Source organism: Puma concolor, chromosome B1, assembly GCF_028749965.1.
Source record: "Puma concolor isolate L17-30 chromosome B1, mPumCon1.1.hap2, whole genome shotgun sequence".
NCBI lineage: Eukaryota > Metazoa > Chordata > Mammalia > Carnivora > Felidae > Puma > Puma concolor.
The window spans coordinates 171,863,149-171,891,078 of NC_141670.1; the positions used below are offsets into that span (position 1 = coordinate 171,863,149).

A 27,930-nucleotide genomic window follows, 5' to 3' on the forward strand; every position below is an offset into this window, starting at 1 on the left:
GACACACTAAATATGTTCTTTTCCAAGTGAACTTTTGTCTTTCATTCGTGGTTGGAAATAAGTGGTAAAACTTATATTTATGACTTTACATGGAACTAGCAGTGTGGATAGATTTCAGAATCAGAGAGATGCAGATTCAGTCAAATCTGTCACTCACTAAGCTATGTGTGACCTCAGCCAGGTCGCAAAATGCTCTTGAGCCTCAGTTTTCTCATCTAGAAAATGGGGGCAATATTACCTACCTCATGAATAGTTTTTAGAATTAAATAAGATCTAATTGATCAAGCAGGTAGCTTGGTGTGTGGTGCTTAATGAGCTTTAAATAAATGGTGGTTACAAATATTAGTGTGTTATTAAAATGAAAGGAAAAAAAGACTTTTAGCTTGACACTGTATCTGTAATAAAATAGCGTTTCAGGAAAATCAGAGCTTGACGTAGGGCAAAGTGCCCTACAGTAGCAGTAAGTGCTTATTAGGAACTGACCTTGGCATGGGTCATCTATGAAGTGAATTATGTGTTCCAAGTCCTTTCCTCAGCACCACTCCCTCAAAAGAGCAAGGTTACACACCTAATCCAATGTACTAAATTCACAAAGCATTATAAGAAAGAGATTAAACTGATTTGAAAGCCGTCTATAATAAAACACAATTACGAAGGTAATGCCAGGAATTTACTTTTTTCTTCCTTCTTCGCGCTAACATGAGCTCAAGTTGTGTCTACACCATAGGAACTGCTTTGCTCGGGTGTCTGTCGCTGTCATCACAATCCACTGTTGTTACCCAGTTTGACAGGATTAAGTAAGTGTCAGACTGGGAACTCAAGCTGAGACCTTGGCTTCCAGCCTGGGCTCACTCTCCTCAGGCCAGGAGGGCTCGTCACACACCCACCAGTCTGTGCCTCTCTAGCACAAGTCCTTGCACCGCCATTTGTGGAGCGCTCACTACATGCTAGGTGCTGCACTGATCGCTTCATATGCACTGTCACACTGGATCGCCGTGACAGTCCTGTACAAATTCGTCACCCTGGCGGCACCTGGCGGGGTGGCTCTGTCGGTTGAGCGTCCGACTTCAGCTCAGGATCATGATCTCGCGGTCTGTGAGTTTGAGCCCTGCATCGGGCTCTGTGCTGACCACTCAGAGCCTGGAGCCTGCTTCAGATTCTGTGTCTCCCTCTCTTTCTGCCCCTCCCCCACTCACACTCTATCTCTCTCTCAAAAAATAAATAAACATTAAAAAAGAAAAAAAAGAAAAGAGCAGCATGCTCTCCTAACTGGGCCGATCAGGCACCCCACTGCCAGGGTTATTTTAGGAATCCCGGAGAAGGAGATGGATGTAAAATTTCAAGAAAGTTAGCTAATCTTATCTACATTTTCAAAGAGGGCGAAATTGTGATTTCTGGGTAGTCTAGTGATGTCAGACTTATTTCAGCTCCAAAACACCATGTTTATACCTCCCAGTCTGCACAGGCTGCTCCCTTGTTTAGAAGCTGCCACCCTCCTCCAGACTGGGCGGCCTGATTCCTAGTTTTCAAAACCCGGCTCCGACGCAATTACCTCAGGTTTTCTTACATGAGATTAGTTCCTACTCTGCTGTCTGGGTACTTTGTGCCTCTGTTGTCACATTTACTTTATTGTATCATAATGTGTGTGTTTGTTTCCCCTACTAGAAGGAGCTCCTTGAGAGAGAGGCCCCCTTTTTAGTCTTTACCGAGACCCAACACCTAGCACGGTTCCAGGAACATAACAGCACTTGATAAACATTTGTTGAATGGGTGATTGAATGGTCAAGAGAATGACCTGAGGAATGAATGAACGAATGAATGAGTGGGTGAAAGGATGGCTGAGTAGTGGGTGGTAAATAGATGGTTGACTCATGGGTAGTTAAATAAAAATTCAATAAATAAGAACCTAGAGTTACACAGGTTACACTCTCCAAATTAGTCATGTCCAGAGAAGTAACAGTGGTTTACTTCTTTGTCCTAGAATGATGCCATCTTGTAAGCTGGCCATCCCCAATTTGTTTCAGTCTCCACTAAGCTCTATTGTGAAGTCAAACTGTACATAAAGGGAAACTGCATCAGAGAAACTATAACTTGTAAGCACTGTATCCAGATTAGCACTTACAATAATGTATGTCTTATGTTTACTCATGTTCAAAAACTAAAACATTTTGGTTGAGACAGTCTTGTTTAGTGGAAATAGTAGGTCAATTACCATATTATCCAGTGAATTAGGAATATTCCCTCCAATCTTACAATGAAATTTGGGGGGATGGGGTGGGAGATGTGTTTGATCATCTAAGTACAGTATGTTGCTTTCAACCTTGGGTTATGGTGGAATTCAATTTAAGTCTAAAATGTTGGGAGAATAAATGCAAGTCTTGCCCCTGATCACTAAGTAGGTATAGCTTATTATTTTTGGTTAAGAAAATAACTTATATGCCCTGAAACCCTGTCTCTGCTGTTACTTTTTTGTGGATAGGCCCCAACGCTCGGGAGCATAAGCATCTATAATTCCAAAATACAAAAAAGTTTGAAATTCAATTTTTCCTCACAGGTTTATAGCAAATATTTGCTGGGAAGAACCTAAACCATTTGTTCCATATATATAAAGGCATTGACAGTGGGTTTTTTTTTTCTATGATATAAATATCCATACATTTTATAGCAGAAATAATAATTAGTTTTTGGAATAGAGGCCTCTCAGGTCTCACTGGAGATCTACATCAATAAGTTGTGTGTAACATCTTTTCTAAAACAAAATAACACAAACAAATGTGAATTCAAAAATCCAGTGCTTTAAAATAAGGGATGTTTACACTGGGCTCATTGGAGGCAGAGCAGTCTGGGATACCGTTCATAAGCATGAGAAGCACGCGTATACATCTTGTACAGGCAAATGTGATAATGAGATCCACCATGTTTTATTATCCAACCGTAGACATAAGCCAGCATATTATCATCAGCCATTACTAAATAGAATTTTTCCCCAGGATCTTCAGATCATTCCTCATTAATTTGTCCTTCACTATAGCCTCGACTATTTTTTTTTTTTTGAGGCCATGAAAATTCATGTTATTTTATTTTATTTTATTTTATTTTTTATTTTTATTTTTATTTTATTGTTATTTTTTAATTTACATAGAAGTTAGTTAGCATATGGTGCAATAATGATTTCAGTAGGTTCCAGTGATTCATCCCCTATGTATGACACCCAGTGCTCATTCCAACAAGTGTCTTCTTTAATGCCCCTTACCCATGTAGCCCTTCCCCCACCCACAGCCCCTCCAGCAACCCTCAGTTTGTTCTCTGTATTTAAGAGTCTCTTATGGTTTGTCCTTCTCCTTGTTTTTATATTATTTTTGCTTTCCTCCCCTTATGTTCATCCGTTTTGAATCTTAAATTCCTCATATGAGTGAAGTCATATGATATGTGTCTTCTCTAATTTCGCTTAGCTTAATATCCTCTAGTTTCATCCAGGTAGTTCCAAATGGGAAGATTTCATTCCTTTTTGATGGCCGAGTAATACTCCATTGTATGTGTATACCACATCTTTATCTATTCATCCGTCTTTGGACATTTGTTCTCTTTCCATACTTTGTTTATTATCGATAGCACTGACTACAGCCTTGACTTTAAAGAAGAGAGTATGGAAGTATGGATGTCAGATAACTTGGCCATGTGGATGGTGATGATGGTTTCTCTCGGCCTTTCCCTATATTATTTGTCTTAAAAAAAAAAAAAAAAAGCAATTTTAACACTGCCCCCAAACTAATAGAAAAGAAACTATGTTTCTCAGTTTTCACACTGGATTTCTCTCAGTGTTACATTCGAACCTCCATAGAGGTTTAGGACAGGAGCATATATCAGATGTTTTCCCCCACCCTACTCTTATCACTGTGATAATGGTTCTACTCAGCATTTGTAAAGAAAAGTGACAGAATGACAAGTATTATCTCCTCCAGAGCAGAGATCAGGACAGTTATAATCACTGTTTATCTCCCCACCACCACCTACCACAGGACAGCTGCCACGTCTGGATGGTTTTTTACTTTCTGGGGATCCATTTTAATGAGTCAACCAAAGTAGCTTTGTCAACCCAATATAAAGTCAAATGCAAACTTACCAATCTTCAAAAATAAACGAAAATACGTTAAGGCAATGTATTCCAGGACAATAAATGGGGTTTTACCTAGGCTTTCCTTAGTGCTTTTAAATGAAATATTATTTTAAAAAAAAATTTTTTTTAACGTTTATTTATTTTTTTGGGACAGAGAGAGACAGAGCATGAATGGGGGAGGGGCAGAGAGAGAGGGAGACACAGAATCAGAAACAGGCTCCAGGCTCTGAGCCATCAGCCCAGAGCCCGACGCGGGGCTCAAACTCACAGACCGCGAGATCGTGACCTGGCTGAAGTCGGACGCTTAACCGACTGCGCCACCCAGGCACCCCTAAATGAAATATTATTTTAAAACACAGTGTGTTGAAACACCTTACCTCCACCAAATATCTAAGTTGAAACATTTTAGTGGGCTTGGAAATAAGGTAACAATATTTAAGTGGTAGTTGCACAATTTCATTGAACAAATTAAGAATTTGCATGGCTTGGTATGTAAATGGTGAAAGACCATACAAAATTTAGTAACTACTGACTAACAGTTGTAATTAAGATGGGGTTTTAGGGGCGCCTTGGTGGCTCAGTCGGTTGAGCATCCAACTTGGGCTCAGGTCATGATCTCGTGGTCTGTGAGTTCGAGCCCCATGTCAGGCTCTGTGCTGACAGCTAAGAGCCTGGAGCCTGCTTCACATTCTGTCTCTGTTTCTCTCTCTGCCCCTCCCCTGCTCCCACACTGTCTCCTCTCTCTCTCTCTCTCTCTCTCTCTCTCTCTCTCTCTCAAATATAAACATTAAAAAAAAAAGGATGGAGTTTTAATGAGAAGGTATCTAAAGTCTTTTTGTTCTTCTCACAGTGTTAAGCTGTTCAAGAAAAGCTGAACTTTTTAACATATCCATTAATGTTTGCGTGTCGCCAATGCAATGTGTAACGTGACTTGATAGTAACATCAGTACCCATAAACATCAAAGGCCTAGAACTGCATAATTTTGAAATGATGAGTAGTTCCCAAAAGGTAGGATAAAACTAGACAAATACAAATCATCATCACTTATTATTTATTAAGCACCCCCCCTGTGAATGGCATTTATATTTCATAGGAGGGACTCTGTTCTACAAGAACTAAAGCAGGCGTTCGGTGTTGTCCAGGAAACAACAACAACAAAAACCTAGTAGTTTCCCTACTGTGGAACTGGAGTGGAAGCCTTGTAAATCAAAACTCACATGCAGCAATAGACATGTCGTGTTGAGCTAATGTTGAATATAAGCCAAGGCATCAAAAAGGATCCTCACAAAGTTGTCTTCTGTTTTGTGATGATCTCTGTTTTGGTGGATTCTTTTTTTATAATAAATTCCTTGGAGAAGCACCTGGGTGGCTCAGTTAGTTAAGCGTCTGACTTCAACTCGGGTCAAGATCTCACGGTTTGTGAGTTCGAGCCCCACAATCAAGCTCTGTGCTGATGCCTCAGAGCCTGGAGCCTGCTTCAGATTCTGTGTCTCCCTCTCTCTCTGCCCCTTTCCTGCTCATGCTCTGTCTCTCTCTCTCTCACTCAAAAGTAAATAATAAACATTAAAAAAAAGAGAGAGAGAGAGAGACCAAAGAAAGAGGCAGGCCACTCCAGATTGATAGGTGTCAGGTTTAATTGGCAAGGGAATTTACATAAGGAGATTGTCTTGGGTGGTCATAAGATGAGTAGATCTCTGCCCCACCTGCCAGAATTTTAAAAGTTTATATAGATGTCATGGGGCGCCTGGGTGGCTCAGTCAGTTAAGCGTCCGATTTCAGCTCAGGTCATGATCTTGCAGTTCACGGGTTCCAGCCCCGCATCAGACTCTGTGCTGACAGCTCAGAGTCTGGAGCCTGCTTCAGATTCTGTGTCTCCCTCTCTCTCTGCCCCTCCCCTGCTCACGCTCTGTCTCTCTCTCTCAAGAATAAATAAACATTAAACAAATTTTTTTAATAAATTCCTTGGGAGCTGGGAGAATGGCAAGGTTGGGAAGGGCTAGCATTTGTGGAGTGCTTCCTAAGTGCCAGTCACTGTGCTAGAAACCATACAATTCCCTGAATCCCCACCATTGGTTAGGGATTATCCTCCTGGTGTGTATGAGAGGACCAAGAAAGGTTTGCCTGAGGCTCCTCAGCTAATAAGTAACAGACTCAGAATTAAAGTTAAGATTCCAAAGCCCATGCTCTGCCCCCAGTAATGCACTCCTTTCCTGAGAAAGCTTTCTTACTGCGCTTTGTTTTTGAACACTAGGCATTAACTTGATGCAACAGCTGAGTAAAAGGATAGCCTCATATGAATGATTATTACAAAGTACATTATCTTCTACATCTAAGTTTCGTAATAGGACAGATAAAATTCCCACATCTGCCTTCTTAACATTTAATGTTATAATATTAAAGTATTATGCATTTAGGAAGGCCAGCCTGAAACCTGGAAAATGTATTTGGGGGAGAAGAAGCTACATCCTGATACATTGCCAACCTCTAGTTGTCTGTAGCCATTTCCATCTTAAACACCAGAGACTTCCCAGCACCCCGTCCGCTATGCTCTGCTAACAAAATCAGACCACCTGCCGCTAAGGCTGCCGACTTCCTCAAAGCAGTTACATGTTTTAGTGTTCCTCAGGGTCTCTGGGTCTGTAATGTTAGATCATTTTAAGAACAGAGTAGAAAAGCGACTCTAAAAATGGCCCCTTCTCATTCCCCATATCTGTTTATTTCACTGGCAAAAACAAGTCTTACAACTATTTGCAAATCCACCAGAGTTTTAGATTAATTAGCTTTCTTGCCTTAATGTAGCTAATTCTCAGTGACAATGAAGTATGTCTAATAAGTACCATTTACAGCATCCCTCGACTTGAAAAATATGTGAAGATAACTACAAATGTCAACATTGCTAAATATTTTACTTCAGCGAAAGCCTAAACGTTTGCATAATTACGAGTTCATTCTGCGGAGGATTCTTTTATTTTTATTCTTTGTATATGATAACAATTGTTCCACTTCAGGATTTCAGAAAATTTGGCAAAACACAAAGCTGACAGAACAATTTAACTAAAACTTTTATAGTGGGGGAAAAACCCAAAATGGAAATTTTTCAACTGAGCGCATTCCAGTGATTAAAACAAAATTGCGTAAACATTTGCTGTAGCACATGTGGATTACTTATTAGGATTCTTATGTTCTTTGATATCAAAGCAAAGTTTTATACATCAACCACTGGAGAAATGGCATGATTGGGAGGCCTGGTGTGATGTTTAAAGTGTATTTCACAATGATTACTCGAACTCATTGATTTGACAAATAATTGGCTTCCTGCTGTGGGAGACACCATTCTACATGCAGTGCAAAAAAACAGATGCATTATTTCTTGCAGTGTTGCTCCTAGGCGTTACATAATTAATTACGTGGATTTGTTTCTGTGGAGATTATTCTAAATGTTCATTGAGAAATAAATATTTTCCTTGTCGTTTTACCTCATATTATTTTCTGAAAATAGTTTTATTTTAAAATGAAATTAAGGAACACATTTCATACCACATTGGAGCAGGTAATGGAACTTTTCTAATTAAAATGTCTATGGAATCTCTTCTTCGTGTAATTTTTAGGATTTCTTTGCATCACTAAAAAAATATTATTTTGTACCAAAATATGTGCAAAGTAGGAAAAAGAGTAATAATTTTTGTGACTCTAAAAATGCCACGCTCAGTACGTACGTAGTAAGTCAACCAGGATTTTAGAAGTTAATGGCGCTGCTGGCAGATTTTGTATTTTTTTATTAACTGTGTTGTACAGGTTCTGTATTCCCATTTGACTTAAATATAACTAGGGGGTGGAGAACTCTTTGGGCTGGATTATTGGGAACAAAACTCTCCTTAGCTCTGGGGAAAGCTGGCCTTGGAAGTATCTAAATACTTGAAATCTCATTTGCTATCTGAGAAAACGGGGCAAAAAGAATCCCTAGACTACAGACCTCTCAAGCAATCTTTTGTTTAAGTCTGATTCTCTGGTGGTCCTGTGGGCACACTGGGGTCTCTGCCGAGTTGATAATTCATTTCACACATTTGCACCTGCCCCACAGCCTCACGGAGAGGGCGCAACTGCTCAAGAACGTCTTTAAGAAGAACCACGTGAACTTGTACCGATCTGAATCGCTGCAACAAAACCTGCTCCGTGAGTATCTGAGTTCTGACTTGCAAATAAATTCTCTGCCGTCACGTCAGAGCGTTTAGGACAGCAGGGTTTGGGCTTTAGGAATATTCAACTTTTTAACATTAACACCGAAAAAAAGTTTTGCGTACTTGCAACACGTTACATAAATGACCAGTGAGAGAAACCTCTGACCACAACCATCTCATTTCCAGCAGACAAGACAAAGCATGTTAAAATCCTGCTGCTTTCACTTGAAGAAATAATATCTCCACATGCCCCTTGCTTCCTTAAATCTTAAGACGAACCAGTAAAATAAATCTTAAGTCTTAAAAGCTCCCTCCGTACTGTTATCTTTTCTACTTGAACAACTTTGCAAGGGCTTTTTCAGCTTTCATATGGCACAGAAACATATATTTCCCCCTTCAAAAATGTTTATGAATATTTAGAGTTGTAAGAAATTATTAGGTATCGTGCCCTCTTAACATTTCAAGGATCTAAAAGAGAATATAATATATAAAGCCCTGTAGTAAATGTATTTGTGTTAGTCATATATCTTTTGTTTCATGTTGTTTCCACATGTAATTTATTTTCATTTACGTGTACTCATGTTCAATGCTTTTGCTTTCTATACTTCAAGAGGCCTTTTCTAAAGATGTGACCCCCTTGGGGGCCGTTGCTTATCTCCAGCCATGTTGGGGCACAAATGAGTTTATTTGTAGACGCCAAGAGCCAAGGATGATGTTGTCCCAAGGAAGGAGTCCCCTTTTCCACCTTTGGCAGTTACGTGTGTTTAATTGTGAATCCTCCTCACTTTTGTTCTTCCTTCTGGCTCATCCACCTGATGTGTATGGAAATGCATGTGCCCACTTGACTAGACTCCCACACCCTCCAGTAGCCAGGAAGCAAAAGTTGGAAGGCTTGGCTTGGATTTGAGATGCCATGAGGAAGACCGAGGGGGGTTGAAAGCATCCGTGGGGCAGAGTTCATAGAATCTCAGCTGACAAGCTGCAGTCAGCCCACTCTTCCTGTTATAGCTGAGTCTGCATCTTTCTCCGGATGTTAAAAATTCATGTCTTCGTGCACACTTTTGAGGGCAGGAGGGCTATATGAGATCCCCGCGATCAGAAAGTAAGTACTTAAAACTCAGAATAGAGATTCCCAGTGACCTCACGGTGATCATTTCTGTTTTCTCTCTAACTTACAGATGGGTATGCTTTCTCACAAGATGAGAACGGGATCGTCTCACAATCTGAAGTGATTAGAGCATATGACACCACAAAGCAGAGACCCGATGAATGGTGATGGGCGGGGCTTCGAGGCTGGCTCCACCAGGTCTCTAAGGAGAGCTCCCAGGTCTTCCCGGAATCTGCTGACCAATTCCAGTCTGGTCCAAGGAGGGGAAAGTGGATCTGAGCTCATCTCGTTGATTGACCTTCAGATTCATGTATATTATAGACATAAGCACTGTGCCACTATACTGTAACACCATCTCTTTCAGATTTTTTAAAGTATTTGCTGAGTCTTTGTAAGCAGAAATTGAAAATGACCTTGTATCTTGCCAGAATGCTTTCTTAAAACTGAGAATAGGTCAGGAGTCTTAGGCCGTTACTCTGGGGCTGTAACTGACTATCAGTTGATTGGATATACCACAAGGCAACCAACCATTTAAAAACTCTAAAATGGTAATAATTTAAAGGGACTCTTGATATCCAGACTTAGATTTCAGAATATGCTGAAAAAAAAACCAGCACTCTTCTCTAAGGAACTGACTCACCTTACTGAGCAAAATTTCTAAACAAGACATTAATAAGTGTTCGTGTCAAAAATTGTCTTGATAAATGTTTGCCAAAGAAGTTCAATAAGTGTATTTCTCATTCAGTAGTCATTTGCCCAGAAATTTAAAAGAACGTTTACCTCCAGTTCTGCTGTAGGATCTGCATGCTTGACTTTTCAAATGTAAGAGTGATTTGCAAAAATGAGTGTTTCAAGGCATTTGCTACTCAAATCTGTGATGTTGCACCTTTGGCCTTACAAATGCTTCTTTCTTGTTTGTCTTGTTTACTTGTTGAAGTTGGAGGGCACACGTGGTAATGTGACTCTGTCATTATGATACTGATTTTTAATCTGTATATATGTCTCAGTCATTTCTGATGAGGCGTCTCTAGATTTTTCTAAAACCCTGGCTTCCGCTGAAGATTGAGTGATGTCATTTTGTCTTAAAGTTTTCTCTCTCAAGAAAAATTTGCTTACATATTTATGTGAGAGTCCCAGTGCTTCTGTCGAGGTGTTTGGAATACCATGTCGGATAAATGCATGGGCTTTTGTAATGTACATAGGCTCGGCTTTTGTCCTGTGTTTTGGTTCTTTCTATAGTTCCTGCTAGAGATGCCTGCTGTCTTATATAGCACACCCCGTGTTATGGTGACCACCCCTGTATTTAACACTGAGAATTACTTCACAGTTCACTTTTCAAATAGCTCCCCCAAATTAGTCACATGCTGCTAATTGGGACAAATCAGTGGTACATTTTCCCCATTTTAAAAACACCTGTTTTACTCAAGCCTGTTGCTTTACAGTCAGAGACAGTCTTCATCATGAGTAGATTTTGTTGCTATGGTTTTAAATGTATGTTCAGTTTAATTTAATTACTTTCAGCATTTCTGAGACATGTCCTAAAAACGCCTATTTTGCTACCAACGATAAATGGTGAAGGGGCTGTTTAAAAACCACAACCAGTTTTCTATACTATTTTTAAAAGAATGCTTTCATTTAAAAATGAAAATAAAAAGGAATTCTAGTTTTCAGATACACTTCAGAGATTGAAGCAAACTTTCTGCCTTTTATTCAGAATCCTGTTTGCCTTTAAGTGGACTTACCAGCAAAATGGGTAGAACTTCCTCTTGAAAAAAAAAAAAAAGTCAACTAGAATTGCAAAGAGAGGTGATTTGAGTTTAATAATGTCTCATTCTTTTAACCCTTTTTCTTAATCTAGATTTAAAATTAGGTTATACGTCATTTCCTTCTCTGTATTTTTAGCTATTTAGTTACAAGTATGCCCCCCCCACCATTTTCTGTAAATAAGAGAGGTTATAACACATACATAATTCTAAGGGGAGCAAGGGGTTGACATAGTTCACTTCCTAGAGCATTCCCCTTTGGGGTTCAGATTAAGAAAATTGTGAATCGAAACATCTAGAAAGTCCACACGTGTAAGAAGAGTCTGAGATCACCTTCAAAATTCTGCAGTCACGGACTTTTGTCCGCTGAATGGAGCAGCTTTCCCAGGCCTCGCAGTGGTGATAGTCAAGGTCAAGCCACACAAATCCAAAAACAAGAATGAAGTACCCCGTTCCAGAGAAGCACTTCCTCGCAGGTACAGATCAGAACTCCTCCTCCTCGTCAGCGGCGTCCTTCTCCAAAATGTTAATAGCAAAATGTGATGAATCTAATGGAACTGAATTTTCTGGCTTCAAAAAATGAAAAGTTTTATTTTTATCTTAAAACATGGATTATTTCTATGGAGCTCTTAACATGAGTAGAAGAGAATACCCATGGTTAATTAACGTACGAGATCGTGGTCTGAAATATGGCTAATTTCTAGTCCTATTTGTGAATTATTAAGTCAATTCCTTTGCTTCTTGGGTGAGAGAGGGGGTTGTGCAGCAGGGAGTGGTCGCCTTGGTAAAACTTAAAACACAGCATTACGGTGGCACTGATTTTATAGTGTTAGAGAAAACCCTCTGATTTTTTAACCTTCCAAAGAGGGGAAAAGTAACACAGTTTTACCAGGATTAAAACAAACAGCTGAAATGACTTTCAACTTGTATTTTCTGAAATAAAGGACACATACTCTTCAATTAAAAAGTCCCTTGTAGGGACTTTGGCAAATGCTAACACCGTTGCTTTACAATGTTTACAATTCAGAAAATACTTACAGCAGAAAATCCTCATTCCTTTAACATTGAAAAGCTGGGAGTTGCTTCTTTAGTGTTGGGTAGTACACGATGAGCATGAACTTTCTAAATGTTTTATATATACATATAAAAATAGATCTGTGTCTCACACCCAGAAAGATGCTATCTGGCAGAAATTGTTAGCAGGAGAATGATGTTTCTCAGGAATGTAGCAAATTTAAAATGATACATTTGCTGCCCACCCTCCCACACCCCACTGGATATCTCACGTGAGCCAGTTTCAGCAATGTTGCAGATTTCATGGGAAACCTTTTTCTCATCAAGTCAGGTGAACGTGTATTCTATTCAATAATATTATTTATTTACATGAATTATATGGTCATTGGATGGAGTCACTCATTCCTCTTAATTTTCAGGGGGGAAAAGTGAGTTCCAGAAATCAACACCTATTCTGATCATGAAGTTTTGTTTTATAATTCTGCAGTTCAGCATTCTCGTATCAGATATGAACATCACATGATAATTTGTTCTGCATTGTGTGCACTGTACATCACTTGTAACTTGTCATTGAAAATAGTCTTTCAGGAACTGAGTGCAAGTCTGAAAGTAAAAGATTGTATATTTGTAGTTTTTAAATTATTTATAACAATGTCCTAACTGTTACCATGCTACGTGATCATCAGTGTTTATTTTTGCACAGTTGCCCTAGGAGAGTTCCCGGTTCTAAAACTTATTTCATCAAATAAGTCTATAACCTTATAAATAACCATTTATAAAATTTATCGGGAAAACACCCACCCCATTCACATCATGTGGACCAGATCTGTGGAATTCTTTTTGTAAATTAATGTAATACCATGCAGTTCGGTGCCTAATAAATGCTTTTTAATGATGAACATTTCTATAATGCTTCTTTAAGAGATCATAATCTGATTTTTCTCACGTTAAAATAACTGAAGTCACTTGTGAGACTTAGTTATACTTTGCTGCATTTTAATTAACCTTCAGTGGCTATTAAAATGGAATGTAAGTTAAACTTTGAAGGAAAGGAAATAAATGTTTTCCATTTCTCGTCTTGATTTATTTTCTGTATGAAAGCAGCTGTGTTTTTGATAGGTTTATGGTTTGCATGAATTAATATTTAAAGTGGTCCAGGCCAATGCATGGCTACTGCTGTAAATCTTGATGTTTATTTCTGCCTTATAAAATTCTGTCATGGCCTACCTGGAATTCAATATTCAGTGGACAAATTAATTGGTTCTCTGCGCAACTTTTTTTTAATAAGTAAATTATTTTACAAACAAATTTGCAAAAAATTAATTGCAACTTTTGTTTAGCTTGCTTCTAAGAACTTTTCTTAATAAAGCTCACAAAACTTCTCAGCAAATAAATCTCCCGTAAGGAGGGGAAAAAAGCTAGATTTTATACATGCTTACTTTGAATTAACAGCAACTTTCCATAGGTAAATCTGCTCTTGCAAAAACCGAGAGCAGAATATTAAAAAATAATAAATATTTTTATGTTTCATGGTTCTAGAATAGAAGCCATAAATGCAGTAAATACTGTTTGCTGTTTGTTTAGCTATTTCAAGCTTCATTTTTCACATTTTCAAGTTTATTAAGTTAAAAAAAAAGGCAGCCTTGGGAGGCAGCTACTATGGAAAATTGCAGTTTGCATTTAAGATAAAATAGTATTTTCAGCTCCATGAAAAACCATTCCTGCTGAAACTGCTGTAGAAATTGTGAAGCTGCATGAGTGGAGAGTATTGAATCTGTGATCATAGTTTTCTCAGGTTTGTTTATCTCGATGTTCAATGCACTGTGTTTCATAAATAGTTATTAAAGTTGAGTAATATTCAGTTCTATGCAGTGTTATGTGTCATTGGCCTTTTGTGAATGTGCATGTTTTAAATTGCAAATTTTAAACATTTTGTCCTCTAATTGTTATTAAAAATGAAATAAACTGTACCATTACATAAAGAAATTGTTGCAGTTGTAATTGCTAGTTTTAAAAACTTTGTTGCTTTATAAAACTTTCAAAGCCAGTGTAATTATAGTCTGAGAACGCGTCTCCACTTAATGGCACTTTAACATTTTGTTTATAACCCCAGTGATCTAGGAAATAGCCCTTCCTTTTAATCCAACTGAAGGAGACATGAGGGGGAACATGTGAAGTCTAGTTTGGTAAGAGACATGGTTAATTTGAGTACCCTCCCCCCCAATTTCTTTGAATAAAATTCCTGTATTTTGATTCTTCAGTCAGAAAAGCCTCCCAGGATTATCCCCATTCCATATTTAAATCAGCCTACAAGTCAACAGCTAATTCACGGTTCCATCCTTTCACCTCAGCAAACCTACCCAAGCTACATGGCCACATTTAGCCAGTAACATGTGAAGGAAGTAACCAAAAAATGTTACACATGTGACACAAAAGCACCAGAAACACTGGGTATGAGGACAATAGTCTTATCAGAAACAAGCATCATTTGGTAAAAGAGAAACAAATGAAGCAGCGATTTTGGAAACTGCTGGAATGGGATTCGTTCCCAGAGAAACACTTGAGGGAGCAGTTTGAGAAGCCTCTGGTTTTACTAGTGAGGGCTGAGGGCCCCACTTCCTCTCCCTCAGTCTTTCCAGGGACATGGGCTGCACGTGGGCCTCCCAAGCAAAACCACAGCAAAACAACGTGTACAGAAAAGTCACCTGTGAATTATGTCAAACGATTTTCACCTGCATCTCCACGCCCCCTCGAAATGTGCACGCTGTTTATACTGACCCCGTGGTTTCGGATGCTAATACGCCCTAAATACTAAAGGAAGCAGCAAACTTGAAATAACATTCTCATAAATTCAACATGTCTTCCCCATTTAAAGTTTGTCTGTGTGCGTATGGCATCTCTAAGCTCAGCTTCCATTTTGGTAACACAGAGCCACTCATTCTAATGAAAAAAGGTCTTCCTAACCTGGACAATTTCATTAGGAGGCTAGTCAAAATTTCTGGAAAATAGGGAATCTGTTTTACCATTGTTTTTATTTCATGTACAAACTAGGATTTCAAATAACAATGTCAGAATAATTGCATTAATAACTAATTGCAGTTTTAAAATGGCCATATCCACCTCAAAATATGGCAACAGTTTGTCTCCGTAATAGTTTAATATATGTTTAATTTCTTGTTTTTCCTGAGTGTATACTAAATAAGTTTTTTAGGTTGTGCAAAGGTAAACAGATCCCAGCCCAATGAACTGAATCAAATTCTTAACTGTGATTGTATATACTTTCAGGAACCTTTTTCATTATCTCACTTTAGAAATCTTACGGGTTTAAGTCAGTCTGGCAAGTTCTCCACCAAATGGAATAACTAACAATAACACCAAGAAAAAGCAAATAGGCAGGGAAAATAAGACGGAACAATCGATCCAATTGGACAATTAAAAGTACAATCTGTTGGCTTTAAAATGAAGATTCATTTTAAAGCAAATTTATTAAATACATTTTTCTAAAGCAGATGATAAAACGTACAGGTCATGAATACGCAGCGGGGTGGGAGAGTGCTCTATCCCTGGCAACGTGGGGAAGTTGGCCAGGTAGCAACAGGGGCCATGGATTTTCATGACTCACTCCATCAACCACAGGGCCATTTTCTCTGTTCCCTGCACTCCAATCAGCAGTTAGATCTGCCCACCCCACCCCCCACAATTCTTAGCCTTTTTGTTTCTATTCTAGAGTGTTTCATCTGCTTTCTATTATTTGTCATTAATTACAACACAGCTCCCTCCCCACTAGAATGCAAGGGATTGGAAACAGTGACTCTAACTTATTTCTCAAGATAACCCAAAGCAATAAGGTACCACTAATATGTCCATTTTACAAATGAGAAAACTGAGAGGGTGCCTGGGTGGCTCAGTCCGTTAAGCATCTGACTTTGGCTCAGGTCATGATCTCACGGTTTGTGAGTGTGAGCCTTGTGTCAGGCTCTGTGCTGACAGCTCAGAGCCTGCAGCCTGCTTCGGATTCTGCGCCTCCCTCTCTCTGCCCTTCCCCACCCACGCTCTGTCTCTCAAAAACAAACATTAAAAAAAAAAATTTTTTTTTAATGAGAAATCTGAGACACAGTGAAGTAAGTGGCCCAAAGTCACTCAGCTTATAAGTGACAGACCCAGAAAACTAAGCCAGGCACTATAACTCCAAAATCCATGCTAGATCATCTGGTCTCCCAAGTTTCTCGTGTGTAAAGGGAGATGTGTTTGTCATCTAGTATTTCTATCCACGCTTTACATTTAATTCTGTGTTTCATGCTGTAGCACAGCTCTACTGACTGTTACAATCCCCTCTCTCTATAGGATTTGTACAATATTACACAATCAATCACTTTGTCCCCAATAGATTTTCTGAAAAGTAGGTTGGCTGATTTTTTCCCAAGAAAATTAGACCTTCTAGAAATTCTAGAGCTTGCATTCCAGTGGGGAGGGAGCTGTGTGGTTATGTATCATAAAGAATGTAGAATTTGAGAAGAGGGCACCTTTTGGGATGAGCACTGGGTGTTGTATGGAAACCAATTTGACAATAAATTTCATATATAAAATTTTAAAAAAAATAAAAAAAAATAAAAATAAAAATTTTGTTCAAGAGAATACAAAAAAAAAAAAAAAAAAAAGAATGTAGAATTTGAAAGCAGACTGCCTGGGTTCAAATCTTGGCTCTGCTATTATTGTCTGGCCTTGGGCATAGTGTTTAACCTTGCTGCTTTGATTTCTTCATCTGCAAAACAGGCGTGATAACAACCCTCACTTCAGGGGTGTGAGGATTAAATATTACAGTTCATAAAGACTTGAGACACACGTGGTGCTTAGTAAATGTTACCCATTATTTGCATAAGTACCTTTCAAAGTGTAGAACTTCCGTTCTTCAAAATAATCATGGTTTTAGGATGTTTGGACTCTAATTCTTGGGGGAAGTAATAAAGCATTAATCAGCCAGATTTCCACCGTACTTTGGTGCTGTGGCAGGTTGTGGCGAGCCTCTCTTTGGAAATAGGTGATCTGACGTGACCCTTGTTCTCTAGGCTAAAATGAAGATGTGATCAAGCTGCTCTCCTTCATGGACCTCGTCGAGGTTCCCCTTACATGTGATGTATATCCAACCACCCTAGTTTTCAAGACCTCTGATACTGAGCCTGCTCATCTCTTCACCCTCACTCTTTGAATTGTCTAGTTTCCAGACTGCTCCTTGTTCTTTTATGCCAGTGGGTGCTTCTCTGCCATTCTACAGTTCTTTGCTTAATATGCTCTTCCTCTCATTCCTAGCACTGCTCTCTGCCTCCCCGACCCAGCCTTCCTCACTCAGATCCCATGCATCCAGAGGCCCAGGTTCGATCTCAACCCCTCCAGAAAAGCGAGGTGCCCTTTGTATGTGCCGCCTGGACACTCTACACGTCCCCTATCATTGCAGTTACCAGAATGAATTCTAAGCGTCGGTTTGTGGGTTCATCTTCCCCTAAGTGACTGCGAGCTCCTGGAAAGCAGGAAAGACAATGTGCTTCTTTTATAGAGCCTCTGTAACAGCTTATCACAAGGACTTGCCGTCATGCCTGGGTCTGTGGAGATAGTGGCTTTTTGAATCAGACCTGCGTTTTATTCATTTTGACACTCCCAACCCCTAGCACAGTGCCTCACCCAGAGGCGGTGTCCAATAAATGCTTGCCGGATGGACCGTATCTGGAAATCTGCCACAGGATGGCCAAGTTGCCTGCCTTGGGTGTGTAAATAATAATAACATCAGCTACATATCGTTCATAGAGAAGTCCAAAGGCATGTATTATGTCAACAAGTAGGTGGGGATATGATTTGATTCAGCGTCACTGAGTGCCAGGTTACAATGAGGACACAATGACTCTGTATATTTTAAACAGCTTAGAGCCCATGAACTTGATTGGCACACACGGCTGAGGAAGAGAAGTTTGCAGGTGTGAACATTTTGAATTCCTTAGCATTATTTTGCCTAATAGAACTGCTCTCCAGAGGGATGGCAAATAGAAGTACAGCCACTAGAGAAGGCTGACAAGTTAGATGGTTTTCAGCGGAGGTGGTTCTGCCCTCTAGAGGACATTGTGGAATTGTGTGGAGACAGCTGGGATGGAGGGGGAGGGGCAGGTGTCGTGGGTATTCATTGGTGGGTCTTTGTCTTGACAGAGATCCTACAATGCACAGGTTAGTCCACCCAACAAAGACTTGACCGTCGGTGTGACTTTGGAATGTTCCTTTGGGTGGAAAAACCTAGTCCTATTTTACCTATAAAGTATCTTTGACACTGTTTTAATATACACTGGATTTTCCAGATACATAACGACTGTGAAAATCAAAAGGAGATCAGACCTTGCTTTGTTTGGAAAAATCACATTAACAGCAATAATGCAACGGGGGGTGTGGGTTGCCAGTCTAGCAGCCCTGCATCAGTCTGGATTTGGAGCTATCGCTTTTCGGTCGTTCTGCGTAGAGGTGCAAATCTAGGACCTTTGTTAGGTCTACTGAAACTGTCACATTTGGAAGTATTTTCCTTTTCTTTCTCCTATTTACCATTAAGACACTGTATTGATTTTTAAAAATTGTATCTGTAAGTGATTAATATTACCTATAAATTTCAATTTAGGACAGTTAAAGGGATGGCACAAAATATTTGTTCTAAGGAGAGCTCACTGGGCCCAACAGACTTGACAGTCATTGCTTCGGAGATTGGGACTGGGTTTCATGCTTTACCCCACAGTGGATTTCATGCACAGAAACTTCAAAACCTCAAAGCAGGCGTTCCCTTGCTGTTTCAACCTGGTTTTGCATGAAGCTCCAGGGCCGACTGTGCGACCTTGGGCAAGTGACTTCACTCCTCCAAGTGCGTAAAATAAGAATTCTAATGCCTCCCTGTTTGAAGTTGTTTGGAGGATGAAAGGAATTAGCGCATATAAATATTTGGAATAGCTTTTGGCTCATAAGAGCCCAGCAGAGATTAGCTTTTAAAATATCAAAGGAGCAATATATAACAAACATGAATAAAACCAGTCTAATGACAAAGGAGTGTGTACCAGAGGCATGCTCACAAGTGTTTCTCCTTTTACTGTTCGGCCATCCCTCTTTCCCTTCTTGCCTCCCTCCCAACCTGCCCCCCCCCCTTCTTTCTTTCTTATTTTGGGCAATATGGGATATCCGAAGTCACCACTTTTGGTTACGGGAGAAAGCAGAGGACCAGAAGTCAGAGCTCCTCTGCCATCAGACCGAGCAAAGGCACGATACCGTTGAATTTGCTTCCTCAGCTAGAAAGCAAAAGCGTAAGGCCAAACAACTCCCCCAGGTTAGAATTCTACCTCTAAGTGGCTCTATTAAAAAGAGCTACTGGGGCGCATGGGTGGTTCAGTCGGTTAAGCGTCTGACTCTTGGTTTAGGCTCAGGCCATGATCTCAGCCTGTGGGTTCCAGCCCCACATTGGGCTCTATGCTCACAGTGCAGACAGTGCAAAGTCCGCTTGGAATTCTCTCTCTCTCCCGCTCTGCCCCTCCCCAGCTCGCACACTCTCTCTCAAGATAAATAAACTTTAAAACAAAAAGAGAGAGAGCTACTCAAGGGGGCCTGGCTGGCTCCATTGAGCACCTGACTCTTGATCGCTGCTCAGGTCATGATCCCAGGGTCATGGAAGGAGCCCTGTGTCGGGCTCTGTGCTGGGCATGGCGCCTGCTTAAGAGTCTCTCTCTCCCTCTGCCCCTCTCCCCATTTGTGCACTCTCTCCTTAAAATAAATTATAAAAAGAGCTACTGAGGGATGCCTGGCTGGCTCAGCCAATTAGAGCATGTGACGCTTGACCTCAGGGTCCTGAGTTCAAGCCCCACTTTGGGTGTAGAGCTTACTTTAAAAAAAAATTAAAATGGTTGTATTTAAAAATATATATAAAAAGAGCTATTGAGGGTCACATATCGTAGCATGAATTCATATAAACCGAGGCTCCAAAACAACACCCACAGGGGTCAAGTAGGTAACAAAATTGAGGGAAAGGGGCCAGGTTGTGGAGACCAGGCAGGAGGCTGGTGAATGACGAGTGTCTTGTCTGAAAAGGGCTGGCCTGGCCCAGTGGCAGTATAGGAACCTCAGTGCCACATCTTCCTCATGTCACGAGAAGCCAGAAATCCAGACTCTTAGGAGAAATGTCCCAATTTTTAAATCTCTAAGAATTCACTTCCTTCGCTGCTCTCCACAAGCCCTGATGTGGAAAAGAGCTTTTTAACATAATGCAAAATCAGTGTAGGATTTTTTAATTTCAAAATATGAAGTAAGTGAAGACCTCTTCTTTTATTGAATAGCAGAGAGTATCATTAAGAAGATAAAATGAAGCACTTTGACCTAAAATTTCAAGTTCACAAAAACATAAAGTACTTTATTTATTCTAACCCAGCAGGATATATGCCCAAATGTGATCATCAGACATAGAACTGAGTGGCACGTAAGATATGTAATATTCGGTGATTATAACCCAATAGATGGACTTTGAACGCCACAGTTATTATTAACATAAAAAATTTCAGTGTGGACTACTAAATAATTAGTACCGTCAATGTGGTAAATACATTAAATTACAAATCTTTACATTTGTACAGGACTCATTTTACAAATAAATGTTTTAAGACTCAGCTGTCCAACTTTCATTTAAACACTAAATGCTGTTGAACAAAAAGTCTGCAATAAATATTCCCTCCGGTGGGTGCGGGAAATGCTTTTACATAAGATCTGTTTACAATGAATATCTGAGTAAATATTTAAAATTTTAAACTCCATGTGGTTACTGAAATCTTGTATTCTGAAAAAGCTCTTATATTTTAAACAAAATTTAATTATTAATTTAAAAAGTAACTCTTCTCACGATGCTAACGTTATTCATGGTTAGGTTTCTCCCAAAATCGTAAATAGGTTGCTCACTGTCCCTTCAGGTTGCTTAGTTGTTAATTTTTTTTTTTTTTAAGAGAACCTTCAATAATTACTATCAGGTATTTTACTTTGCTTATTTATGTATATATTTGTACTAAAACTCACTAAACAACTCAAAAGAACATGTAGGCCTTTCCTAAACATTACAGCTGAGTTGTCTAATTAATACATTTTCAGCCAATTTGCAACTGTAAATTGAAATGGTGCCTATTTTGAATAAAAGCAGCATAAGTTGAAATGTAATAATCACCATGTTTTCAAGGCCAGAAAGCAATTCTCTTAACGCACCCGTTCTGTGATGGGAGCTGGGAACCTTAAGACTAAGAAGGCGCTGTATTTTCCTAGCACATTCCTCCATGACATCGCCGGCTCCCAGGGAAATTTCCCCAGAAATACTTGCAGCAATGGCGACAGCACTCCACCTGTCTGCCGTTGTACAACGGGCTGGATTTATCGCTGTGGCCCGTCAGCTGGAACTGAAGTCCGGGCAGCTCTTCGCAGGCAGCGGGGGCTCCTGCTGGAGTGGGTAAGCGAAGTACTGGGGTGACACCAGGAAACCGGATGGCTGGGTCAGGTGGATTGGGTGGCCCGTGGTGTAAGGTGGAGGCGGGGAGGGCACCAGGCAGCCCGGCTCTGCTCTGGCAAAGGAGAATCTGCGGATGGAACCCCCAGTGGAGCTGGAGCTGGTGGCCGTGCTGGACTGTCTGGAAGGTGCCCTGAGGCTTGTGGAAGTCAAGATCATGGGCAGGGTCTCCGTCTGATAGCTGCGGAGTGAGAAGCGGATTGGCTGCTGTGAGGGTTCCTTGGGTCTCAAGCAGGTGCAGCAATAAATAGCCACTAAAGAGCCCAGGATGATGAAGGCAATGAAGATAGAACCAACGATGAGGAAGGGAACGTAGACGGGCTCTAAAAGGTAAAACAAAAAAGACACACACAGGTGTTTGGACAAGAGTCTCCCAAACTCCAGGCACCTTTGGGGGGGGGGGGGCGGGGAGGTGAGTGACCCAGTATGACCACCGTTGTCAGCCCAGCCTCTCAGAGCTGGTAACCTCTAAAGTGCAAACTGAGATGACCCAATACTCTTGCTCCGAGCAGGGAGGAAGCAAACTGATACTGTAGCCTCTGTTAGCAATTAGCCATTATATTGCACATCTGGAAGTCAGAAGGAACAGAATCTACCCTCCTGTTCATGCACTGGAGGGAGGGAAAGTGTGAGTTTTTTGGATACCAGAACTTCTGGATGTAAACCCAGGTTTTTGGTAGTTTTACCACAGTGGGGCACTGAGGGCTCTGACCCATCTCTGAGGCTGAAAATTCATCTCCCATCCGAGAATCTCCAATCTAAGCAAAGAGAGCCAGGCCTGTAAATGAGCCCTCCATTATGAGACTATGGAAAGAACCATAGAAAGAAATCCACGGGGCGCCTGGGTGGCTCAGTCGGTTAAGGTCTGAACTTCAGCTCAGGTCATGATCTCACAATTCATGAGTCTGAGCCCCTCATCCGGCTCTGTGCTGAAGCTCAGAGCCTGGAGCCTGCTTCAGAGTCTGTGTCTCCCTCTCTTTCTCTGCCCCTCCCCTGCTCACTCTCTGTCTCTCTCAAAAATAAATAAACATTAAAAAATAAATAAAAATAGGGGCACCTGGCTGGCTCAGTCCACTAAGCGTCCGACTTCAGCTCAGGTCATGATCTCGTGGTTCGTGAGTTTGAGCCCCGTGTCGGGTTCTGTGCTGACAGCTCAGAGTCTGGAGCCTGTCTCAGATTCTGTGTCTCCATCACTCTCTGCCGCTCCCCCACTTGTGTTCTGTCTGTCTCCCTCAAAATTAACATTAAAATTTTTTTTTTAAATAAATAAAAATAAAAGTTTTAAAGAACTCCATAGTGGGCCCAAACGAACTGTGTCTGTGACCGCATCTTAAATTGTCATGTCTGGACACTTCTTCCTGGAAGTGATTTGGGATGCCCACTCCAGCTGCCACACCTCTTCCCCTCAATCTCCACCCAAACTGTGGGTTGTGGCCAACCTTAGATCATGAGGTAGCTCTTGGTGTTGGTGGCCCCAACTTTCCATGAGGGCATCCCTCCGTCAGAGCAAACCCATTTCCTTCTCTCTGTGCACGGCAGACATAAAATCTCCTACCCCTGAGGCACCTTTGGGACATTCTCCAAGTGTCTCTCCTGTCTGATAGGGCCACCTCTGGATGCAGCTTCCAGCTTAGAAGTAGAACCAAGAAAACCTGCATTAAACTAAGATCCTACTGTGTGCCTGACTCTTACTTATGACCTGATTCAGCTCTCCTGGACACTCGGTGAGGAAGGCATGGTATTCCCTGTTCTCCAGATGTGGAAACAGACTCATTTTTGACCTTCCCAAAGACACACAAGCAGTGATGGACAGGGAACTATCAACCCCAAGGGTTGGGGTTCCTCGGTGTAAGCTCTACCGCCTACCGCCCCTTCTGCCATGTTTAGAAGCACCCTGTGGAAGGGGAGGGGAACGTGACTGACTAGCCACTTACTCCCCCACTGTTCTAAACATTCATATACTCACTTAATCCACAGTTTGTCTCCTCTGAGAGCAATATGTGCATTTAAAAGTTTTTTTTTTCTTTAACGTTTATTTTTGAGAGGGGAGAGGGGGCAGAGAGGGAGACACAGAATCCGAAGCAGGTTCCAGGCTCTGAGCTGTCAGCACAGAGCCCGATTCGGGGCTGGAACCCACCAACCTTGAGATGGGAGGCTTAACCCACCGAGCCACTCAGGCGCCCCAGCAATACACGCATTTTAGAGCTGAGAAGAGGCCCAGAGAGTTAAGTCACTTGCCCAAGTGGCCCAGCTGGCAAGCGGCAGTCACAGGCCAAGGTCCCTGAGATTTTGGCTAACTGCACCTCAGTGAGTGTGGATGCTGCCCTCTCTCCTGCTGGCCTGGGCAACACAGCGGAGCCTGGAGGCCCAGGACGGAATCCCCGCTGCAGACTGCGCTCTTAAAGAAAGCAAATGGGTCCCCCAGGGTGAGTGGAGGAAAGCAGGGGAACGAGTCTGTATTTTTTTTTTAACACACCAGGATGGCCTTGAGTTCTCTGCTTCCCCCGCCCCCCGCCCCCGAGCATCTTCTCTCCAGAAACCAATTCCCCAATCCACCAGAAGTTAAAGTCCTTGAGAGTATAATCGGGTTCTAAGACAAACCAGGGTCTGCTTTTCCTCTGGGTCCTTACTCTCTCGGCGGGCGGGGTTGGGGCGGAATGGGGGGACTTCGGGCACCATTAATTCTTTCCCGGGGAACTTCTGGTGCCCGCTTCTGACCTCTGCTGTGGCGTTCTGGGGTGTCACCCATTCTTAGCTCCGCGCGCTCCCCGGGTTTCCACCGGTAAAATCACAGCCTCAAGCTCAAACGGGTTTCCCAGACGTTCCCATTCAGGTGGAAAGCTTTATTTTCTTTCCCTTTTTTTTTTTTTTTTTTTTTTTTTTTTTTTAGGTGTAAAGTTCCTCTGCTGGGGTCTTGATTTATTCCGCTCTGAAGTGAGCGGAAATTTGACCCGTGTTTTCCGACAGGAGAATAGGGGGCGGGCAGCCCCTGCGACCCTGGTTTCTAAATCTCCACCTCGAGGACCTGGGCATTTCTGAAAGGCGTGACAATAGGGGGTGGGTCGGAGAGGGTAATTCGATGCAGAGAAATGAAAGGCAGTCGGGAGAACGAGACACAGGCTTAGGAAAGCTACCAAAGATCCACCAAAAAAAAGTGGGGAGGGAGGATAAACGTGGCTGTAGTTCCTTAGCCCTGCGGGGCTGCAGATGAGCGCTCCCCGAGAGTTGCGGCCCCCGCCGCCGGCAGTTCCCCAAGCTCCCGGGGTGACCCGGGCGCTCGATGGGGGAGCCCCCACCGCCCTAGAAAACCGCAATCCGACCTGGCGCTGTCCCGGTAGCTTCTTCCTCTGACCTCCCGCGTTCCCGAGACCTACTACTGTCTTGCCCGGGGTCAACGGGTGCAAGCCCTGTGGTCTTCGCCGTCCCTTGCAAACTTTCCTCGAGCCGACCCGTGGAGACCGCGCGTGGCGGGAATCGGGATTGCAAAGCAATTAGGGCGCCTGACCCGAAACGCGACCACCCGCTCCGGCCCCGATGCCCCCACCTTGGCCGCTCCAACGCGCGCAGACCCAGGACCGCCTGGGGCGCACACCCGCGGGCACCGGGCTGGGGCCGAGGGCCCGCACTTACGCGCGGTGATGCCCGGGTGCTCCAGCTCGCCGCGGTCGTTGGTGCAGCTTCCCTGCTCCAGCCTGGCGTCGGCCGCGGCGCAGCAGTAGCGCAGCGCGCAGGAGCCGCAGCAGATGGTGGCGTCCGGGGTGTCGAAGTCCTCCGGGCACTGGAAGCCCTCGTGGTAGTTGCCCTGCACGTCCACCCAGCCGTGGCAGTATTCTCCGGACTGCTGGGCGCCCGCCGGGCTCCAGCGCAGCCAGCCCAGGAGGAGCCAGAGCGCCAGCAGCGCCCCCATCGCCGCTGGGCGCCCGGGGCGGCCGGGAGGGGGACGCGCGCGGCCGGAGAGCGGAGGGCTGAGCGCCTCGGTGCCGCCTCCCCCGGGGCGCGGCGCGGGCGGCTGGCCGCGGCGTCCGAGGCCCCTCTGGCGGGGGTTAGCGGGGGCCGGGGAGGCGGCAGCGGCTGCGCGGCGGACTCCGCAGGCCAGGCGTCTGCATGGTGCGCGGGGTCGGAGGGCGAGGGCCCGCGGGAGGCGCCGGCAGAGGCTGCTGCTGGGGCTGCTACTGCCGCCCTTGGCCGGTCTCATACTGCGACCCGCGCCAGGGGCGCGCCGAACCCTCGGCCGCCGCCCTCCCCGCTCCTCAAGGGAGCCATCACGTCCCGGGCGGGCGACCCCAGCGCCGCGCCGCGCTCCTCCTCTGGGCCGTCGCCGGGGGGTCCGGAGCGGAGCCCGAAGGAGGAAGAATTCGAGATCCCCACGTGCGGGCGCCCGGGACCGGCGGCCCCTGCACCCCCGCCCCTGTCTGTCACCGGAGCAGGAGTCAGCCCCGCCGCGGCCAAGTACAAACGGCCTCCCGGTTGCTGACGGCTCTGCCTGCAAGGCGTCCTTTAAAAAGGAAGAGGGAGGGGGAGACGCCGAGGGTTAAGAAAGAGTCCGCCCTCCCGGGTCGCGCCGCTGGAGCTAATCACCGCGGGGGCGCGGCGCGGGCCGCCGATGCCCCTGCGCTTTCTGGTTAGTGCCCCCCCCTCCGCCCCTCCCGGTCCCCCCCCCCCCCCCCCGCCCACCGCGCTCCCCCAGGACTGAGCTCTGGAAGTGCGGGCATCAGGCCTTCACACACACACACACACACACACACACACACACACACACACACTCCAAGTCTCGCTGGGCCCACAGAGCTCCGCAGAGCGAGTGCGAGGGCTGCGGGTCTCTACCGCCATCCACGCGCGTCGGCGCGCGGGTGGAGACGCGCGGTTGCCGTGTATGGGTGTAATAAAAAGCGGGCGCGGCGACTGAACTTTGTCGAATCTTCCGTCGCCTGTTGCACAGATGCGGAGTCGATCCTGGGACACCTGTTCTAAGGGTTCAGAAAGGACAATGTGATTTTAAGGGGCCGCCGACATTTGCGCTAAGTTTTCTACCGAAAAGTTTCCATTTCTAAGAGGAACGGCACGTTTTCACAAACAGACACACACACGCACTCCCCCCCCCCCCAAGCCCCCCCAACCTGCGTGCGGGCGGGTGAAGAATCGCCGGTCACCTCCACCAGCCGAGGGCAGCTCGAAAACCCTCAAAAAGCACGACTTCGTTCACGCCCACAAAGGAAATAAGGGAACAAAATTAATGATAATTGAGCAGATCTGAACTTCTGTTCGGGCAAAGAAACACATTTATTTAAATGATGTGTCCCCTGTGTGCTATTTTCGGGGGCACCGCTCCTTTAGCGGCGTAAGTGCCTTATGAAACTGGTGTTATGTGAAACCCAGGCTAAACTCAGGCATTTATTTTTACTGCGTCCTGAACTTCCTCTCATCGTTTACTGCTATGTGTGAATATGTTCCACGTATCTCAACCAATTTGTCAAACACTCTGAATGCCCGTGCCACTGATTTAGATGTTGGCAAGTTAAGTGAAACAAAAGAGACAAAAGTTTGCTGTGCACCGGCAACAAAAAGTGTGCGGTCAAAAGCATTTACCACGCCCGCGGCTTCCCCGTGATCCACAGTCAAATTCAGAGAAGCTTTTTTTTTTTTTTTAACTCTGAATAAAACGGTTTCTTTCTTAAAATCCAAGTGAAAGTATATTCCAAGTAAACGATTTCTTCTGATTTCTTCATTTAAATATTGGGATTAGCAGTTAGTTATGAAAACGTAAAAACAATGCCCAACATTTCAGATGGTAAGTAGGACTGTGTAAATATTTTACTATATTGCTGTCTTAGAAATACATATTGCTCAGGACAATAATAAGCTATTAAATAAAACCAAATTAAGTTCAAGCTTTTATCCACAAACATACAATGGGACAGTTTTTCTTGACTTAAGCATACTGAAAAATTGTTTTTGCAGAAATTTCTTGGGTGCAATGTTTTTATTTACAAAAAAAAATGTTCTTGCCAGACTTAAAGTTTTTTTTTTTTTAATTGTGTGTTAGGAGTGTTGTTTGGATTGTATATATCCTGAGCAATTAAGGGAAAAGGTCATTTAGAACCACAGCAAAAGGGAGCTCTAGTGATCATAATAAGATGATAAAACCGCAAAGACATGTTTACTGCTAATAACTTTCCCAGAACCACACCTCTTTATATTATTT

At 43.1% G+C, this 27,930-nt stretch overlaps 2 protein-coding genes and 1 long non-coding RNA gene across 8 annotated transcripts in view; 2 read left to right on the forward strand and 1 right to left on the reverse strand.

Annotated features, from left to right (window-relative positions):
- On the forward strand, positions 1–5,478 carry LOC147582022 (uncharacterized). The gene is made up of 2 exons (XR_015250490.1): positions 1–4,203; positions 4,443–5,478. It is a non-coding gene; the product is annotated as an uncharacterized LOC147582022 (long non-coding RNA).
- The window catches only part of ATP8A1 (ATPase phospholipid transporting 8A1), a 239,196-nt gene extending 225,029 nt beyond the window's left edge, over positions 1–14,167 (forward strand). For all 6 annotated transcript variants that reach the window (XM_086705145.1, XM_086705147.1, XM_086705146.1 and 3 more), the window contains 2 exons: positions 8,200–8,291; positions 9,475–14,167. In XM_086705145.1, coding sequence (XP_086561271.1) covers positions 8,200–8,291; positions 9,475–9,572 — 190 coding nt within the window. In that variant the 3' untranslated portion in view covers positions 9,573–14,167. The remainder of the gene's footprint in view (positions 1–8,199; positions 8,292–9,474) is intronic.
- A 7,311-nt stretch (positions 14,168–21,478) lies between these two features.
- SHISA3 (shisa family member 3) lies at positions 21,479–26,219 on the reverse strand. Its single transcript, XM_086705153.1, has 2 exons — positions 25,359–26,219; positions 21,479–22,051 (listed from the first exon to the last, which is right to left on the reverse strand). The coding sequence occupies exons 1-2, from the start codon at positions 25,921–25,923 to the stop codon at positions 21,612–21,614; spliced, it is 1,005 nt and encodes a 334-aa protein (XP_086561279.1). The 5' UTR covers positions 25,924–26,219; the 3' UTR covers positions 21,479–21,611.
- Between the last annotated feature and the right edge of the window lie 1,711 nt (positions 26,220–27,930).